The sequence below is a fragment of the Eurypyga helias genome, unplaced genomic scaffold (assembly GCF_000690775.1).
Source record: "Eurypyga helias isolate BGI_N326 unplaced genomic scaffold, ASM69077v1 scaffold34881, whole genome shotgun sequence".
Taxonomy (NCBI): Eukaryota; Metazoa; Chordata; class Aves; order Eurypygiformes; family Eurypygidae; genus Eurypyga; species Eurypyga helias.
The window spans coordinates 2,132-7,893 of record NW_010233343.1 but is presented as its reverse complement, the minus strand read 5'-3'; the positions used below and the strand labels follow the sequence as shown (position 1 = coordinate 7,893).

Sequence of the window (5,762 nt, the reverse complement as noted above, 5' to 3'; positions counted from 1 at the left end):
GTGGTGCCCCTCGTGCTTTTATTTCAGGTTGCTTTATTTAAAAATGTAATAACCCCCCCCCAGAACGAAGAGCGAGACATTGTCTTCACAGAAGAAAAATACAGGGTTTTTCCCAGCGTAGGAGAGTCCTCGGTCACAAAACCAGGTTTGCTCGGGCTTTGCTGGGCCCCCGACACCCGCAGAAACCGGTTATTGCTGTGCCTGCCGGGAGGCCCAAGTCCTGTCTCCCCCTGCGCGTACGGGCGCTGTCAGTCTGCGCTTGGCACCCCTCCACCCCCAGCCTGCAGCAACAACCCCCCAGACACAACCAGCCCCTGGCAGCACCGGGCTGGCGCTCCAAGGGACGCTGCCGGGCCCTGGGAAGCAGAGGGGGGACAACACCGTCCTGTCCAGCGGCCCCGCAGTGAGGGCAGCTGCCCGCTCCAGGCGGAGACAAGCGGCACAGGGGAGGGCACTGACATACGGCCAGCTGCATCCCATCCCATCCCATCCCATCCCACATTTGCCACTTCCCGCACCGCAACCTGCGCTGCGAAATACCTTGGGGTGTGGGTCTAGGAGAGCCTTCACCTCCGCCTGCCGTCCCTGAATGGGCCGAGTTCAATCGCTGGGGCAAAGTCTTCTGCGCAGCAACGCTCCCCCCAGCCTCGCTCTGCCCACCTCCAGCACGTAGCGTTCAGGCTTGTCCTGAGCAGCACAGGCCGCCGGCTGACACCCCTACACACCTCGGGACACCACAAGCCCCCGGTGGCACTTGACTGGTCTTTCCTAACACTCAGAAGCTCGTTAAAACGTTCCACATGCAGCAGCCTCACCTCCCCATCCCACAAAGGCCTTGCACCTCTTCCTGTGGCTGCCTACGGGAACGCAGGGCTTCCTTCCCGCACCCGGCAAGTTCAGCGTACGTGGCGGCGAAGGCTACAACCAACGTAACTCAAGTCCGTGACTGCAACGGGGCGTCTGAGGTGCGGCGTTACGGTGGAGTAGCAGCATTGCGTTTTAACAAGTGATGCTGGCTCGACCTCCTCCCAGCCAACGTGCCTTCGAGAGCGCGCGCTACGGACCGCGGGCCTAAGGCTACCCCCACCACCGCTCCCCGGGCAGCTGGGCTGTGCTGACGCCTTGGCTCCGGCAAGGAGCGCCGGCTGCAGAGGCGCCCGACGTCAAGAGAAGGCTCTGACAGGCTGCACCGCGGAGGAGAGGTTTGGGCTCGCCCTTCCAGGGGGTTTGGAGCACCCTAATAAACGCAGCTCACAAGGGAAGCGGCGAGGCGCGCTCAGCGCCCTCGTGCCGTGGCACAACCAGCTTCACCCAGGAAGCCGCCCCCAAGGATGAAACGTGTCAGCGCTGCCACAGTCTGCGGGAGAAAGACGGCAATTCAGGGAAAACGGAGTCCCTGCTTCTACTCCAAGTAAAAAGTGTCTTCTTAAAACGGAAACAACCCTGGACTCTCCAGTCACGTTAATACTGCACTCCTTATCCCAGCAGCAAAGGATTAGCTTCCTAGACAAGGCATTACGAAATACCTGAAGCACCCAAGATGAGTAAAATTGCTACAAAAATGCTTTCCCTCACCAGAGTTCACGCGTGTAAACCAGCTGCCTGATGAGCTTTACAAGCAACAGAGCATCCTTTTTCTTCCATAAAGCCCATCTCCTCACTTCCAGTCAGGTTCAGTATTACATCACCAGCTGCTTTACCTACAAAAATAATCTGCATTCTCATCCCCCTGAACGCGCTTGAGTCAGTTACCGGCCAGGCCGCGTCCGGCTGCCTGTCCCCCTTAAGTTTTTTTTCCTACAGCTGAGCTCTGTGGTAATTTCCCTTCCAATCCATCTGTTGAGATATTTGAGGTCAGCGTTGTGTTGGAGGTATGGCCCACCAGGCCTTGTGTTTTAAAATAGATGATATAAAACACTGGCAGGACAATTCCTATCAGGAGCATAATAAAAACGGCGTTCCACCACCGGATTCCACAGTCCGCGCCGTTACCGGCCTCCCGCTTCCCTGCCTCAGGCAGCGGCCTCTCCAGCACTTCCAGGCGGTACTCTGCGTTCAGCTGCACCTCCGCCTGCACGGCCTCCTGAATGCTCTTGTCAATCCCCTTGAAGTAGTTGCTCAGGTGCCTGCAGTCAGCAGAGCTGCTCGCCCCGTCACACGCCTCCGGCACCTCCACCAGCATCAGGCCGGCCTGGGAGGGGGCGGCAGGGAGCGGCCTCAGTTCTCCGCCGTTCTCCGTTAACAGTCCGTGGGTTTTCACCGGGATCTTGATGGACTTGAGCGCGTACAAGTCCTGCTCCCGGATGAAGTTGTTGATGCGTTTGATATCCGCAACCTACCAGGAGAACAAGAAAGGAGTATTAATGCAGGACAACACGGTACCAAAGCAGGCAGTAGCTGTGAAACCAGAGTGCAAGCAGCAGCCAGAAAATAAAAGCAAGCCCTGGGTGCAAGGGCTTAGTGCTTCCCCAGCCGTTCCTGGGATGCTGCAGGTCCCACAGGACAGACGGTCGATCCACGGTTAAACCACTCTACAGCCTCCTCCAGTGCTCTTCTCTCTCACACGCTGTATTTTGCTGAATCTTCTTTTTCCTTCCCTTCCCCTCCTCTCTCTTTCTAATCCAAGGCAAGGCAAGAAGACTCTTTACAGCAGACCCTTTTAAAACCAGTTCTCATACCTTAAACTCACTTTGAGGTGAGTGCTGAGCAGGCAAACCCCCCTGCCTGGAGGGCAGTTTCAGACTGAACAGAGCTCCACCGCCACACCGCCGTTTGGGCAGCAAGCCCCCAGCCTGGCAGCGAGCCTCTCTCCCGCACAGGCACGAGCATCCTTGGCTCACGTTCCCCAGCACAACCCCTCTCCTGCACGACAGCAGCTCCACGCCGCTCATTTCTCTGCGGTCGGCAAGCCTCCTGCTGCGGGCACGCTTAGGGCAATAAGCTCCGTGCATCCGTCATCGCCTCTGGCGATCGTGCGTAGGGTCTCCCTCTGTGACCGGTGTTCCCTCCCAGCTGATGCAAACAGCACCCAGAACAGCAAGAGACTATCCACACTGTGTAAGACACAAGGACAGCCCGTGGTGAAGAAAAGACAGAGGTGAGGCTCCTTATTTCATGTTAAATAAAAAGAAGACAGCCTAACACAGTGTGCACTGACACCACGTAGCAAGTACGTGAGCTGCTCAGCTGCCCCACATCCTCTCTCCAAGCGAACGGGGCTGTCACTGCAGGGAGCTCTCTGAAGCATCCAAGGAGGCACAAAAAAGAACCTTGAGGGAAAGGCTGGAGGAGGCAAAAGAATGGAGACAGCAGGACCCCAGCCCAACAGGGACAGGGCAGCCGCCTCCGACACATCACGCAGAACAGACGGCGCTTGCAGGGAAGGTTCGGTTTGGTCCTTCAGGCATGGTGTAAACCACCGTCTGAACTGCGTTCACACAAGCTGGAGGCACCCAACTGGGGAACTAAAACCAAGAAAGCACTTTACTTCCTAAGCAAATGCAAAGTGCCATCAGCACCAAAATCACCGATAGCAAGGGCAAAGATCTTTTAACACACCAGAAGGGAGCCTGAACATCCCTTTTGCCATTGCAACCCACACTGCAGGGAGTTCCCACAGGCCGGACCTGTGCTGGGCCACAGGAGAGGAGCTGCAGTGGCTCTGCCTGCAGAGCTGCCTCTCTGTGGATCTGCGGCCTGTCCGTACAGGCTGTCAGGGATCCACACATCAAGCACCGTGCAATCCCAGAAAGGTGGCAAGTCTGCTATGTCAGCCAGAAGGACTCTGCTGAAGGGCAGAGCTGAGATCATAGAATCATAGGATGGTTTGGGTTGGAAGGGACCTTAAAGCCCCCCCAGCCCCACCCCCTGCCATGGGCAGGGACACCTTCCACTAGACCAGGTTGCTCCAAGCCTCATCCAGCCTGGCCTTGGACCCTCCCAGGGATGGGGCATCCACAGCTTCTCTGGGCAACCTGTCCCAGTGCCTCACCACCCTCCCTGTGAAGAACTTCGTCCTGATATCCAATCTAAACCTCCCCACTTTCAATTTAAACCCGTTACCCCTTGTCCTGTCACTACAGGCCCTATGATGAATGCCCGAATCCCACGTTTACTCTGCAAAGCTTGTGAAGTCTGCAAGTGTCACCTAGATCCGGAATCTGGTGCCCCTGAGGCATGGGGAATCCACAGTTGCTGGTTCAGACTCCTCACAACTTGCCCCAGCGTGACAGCAGGACTTAAATCCTGCAAAATTATTGAGTTATGGAATAACAATCTCACTCCTAACTGAGGTGAGGCTTCAAGTTTTTGTTTTGTTCCAACAAAAGCAAATTATTGGGACAGTAAATATCCCCTGCAGTGTCTGCCATCAAACTGCAGTGTTGTGCTAAGGCTCTAGAAACAGAAAGTGGAGCAGCACTCCTGCAGAAACAACAAACAAAGCTGGTGGGAAGCACCCGAGAGCCCTCGGCTGCACAAGCCATTTAGGCTTATTCTCTCTGCTCGTATTTTTGGCTGCAGTGAGCTCCTCTTGTCCCAGCTAAGAACAATGCCAAAAGCAGGCCAGGACTATAAATGGTCAAGAGTAAAAATGAGAATTTTCAAGTGCTTCGCACCTCTGCCAAGTTATCTGTAGCACACACAAAGCTATTTTTTGTGCTGTCCCGATAGCCCCTCCCCAAGTAGGCCCTGATGATTCTGAAACCAATGACAAGTTCTCACTGATTTCAAGCAGCAGCTCATCCTGGACTTTTTTAAACACAGTTGCATGTATTTGTGGCTACAAATCTTCTTCACTGATGTCCTGGTAGCCTTTCAGGAGCTGCTTAATTGTGCAAGTACAAGAAAACACATGAAAATTGATCAGTGCCAGTCTGCAGACAGACAAATACACAAATCTCCGATAAGAAGGATTTCTGTACCTCTTCAATTTAACTGAAGAAGTCAGAAGTGCCCTTTCTGGAAAGAACTGAGGCAGCAGGGCAGGGGTTTTTCCCGGTGGGAGGAGAACACTGACCACCTGGTGCCTCCCCATCAGCTTGCTTTCCCCACCTGACAAGCCCAGCAGCCTTCAGCATGGCAGGCAGATCAACAGTCATGGCAGGGACAGGACTGAGTCCTCATGAGCTACAGCACAGGGACCACGGCAGGACTTCCCATGCCCTGAACCAAGAATCTTCCTTCTTAGGGATCAAACTGCTGTGATTTGGCCCAGTGGCAGTGACAACACCAACTGCTACTGCTCAGCGATGAGCACGCAGTTGTGACTACAAGTCAAGTGCTGTAGCGCTGCATTCTCATGCTCTACCGGGGCCAATCAAGGCCTATTCAAGTGCTACCAGACTCGCTTCTCCACACGCATCAGGCTCGTCAGCAGAACCTAGAAGCATTGCTTTTTTGTTTTGTTTTTGTTTCTAAGGGAATGGGAGGGGAGGAATTGTCGCAATTCCTCTAAGCCCTCTTGCTTCAGCTGCACCACACAGCTGTTGTGTTGTTAAGCAAGAGACTGCAATGGTATTGCAGCAGTTGAGCCAGTACTGTATCATTATCCCCATCCAGGTCACCATCCAATCTGCATCATGGAACTTTTTAATCACAGTCTAGCTCGCAGATAAAGGAGGGTCTAAAAATACAGCTTTGACTGCTAAACAACAGGGTACTTCTAATGTTCAGGTAATTAAACTTTTCAACAGTTTCTCTGTAAAGTGCTCTGCTTCGGAACAAAGACGACGCGTTCTGCAGTTTGTTCCAACCCCAGCGCA

At 54.3% G+C, this 5,762-nt stretch overlaps 1 protein-coding gene across 1 annotated transcript in view; it reads right to left on the bottom strand.

Moving 5' to 3' along the window:
• Positions 1-1,783: 1,783 nt before the first annotated feature.
• The window catches only part of LYSMD4 (LysM, putative peptidoglycan-binding, domain containing 4), a 4,863-nt gene continuing 884 nt past the window's right edge, over positions 1,784-5,762 (bottom strand). Inside the window, exon 2 of the mRNA XM_010161716.1 lies at positions 1,784-2,335. Within this exon, the coding sequence (XP_010160018.1) occupies positions 1,784-2,335 (552 nt within the window). The remainder of the gene's footprint in view (positions 2,336-5,762) is intronic.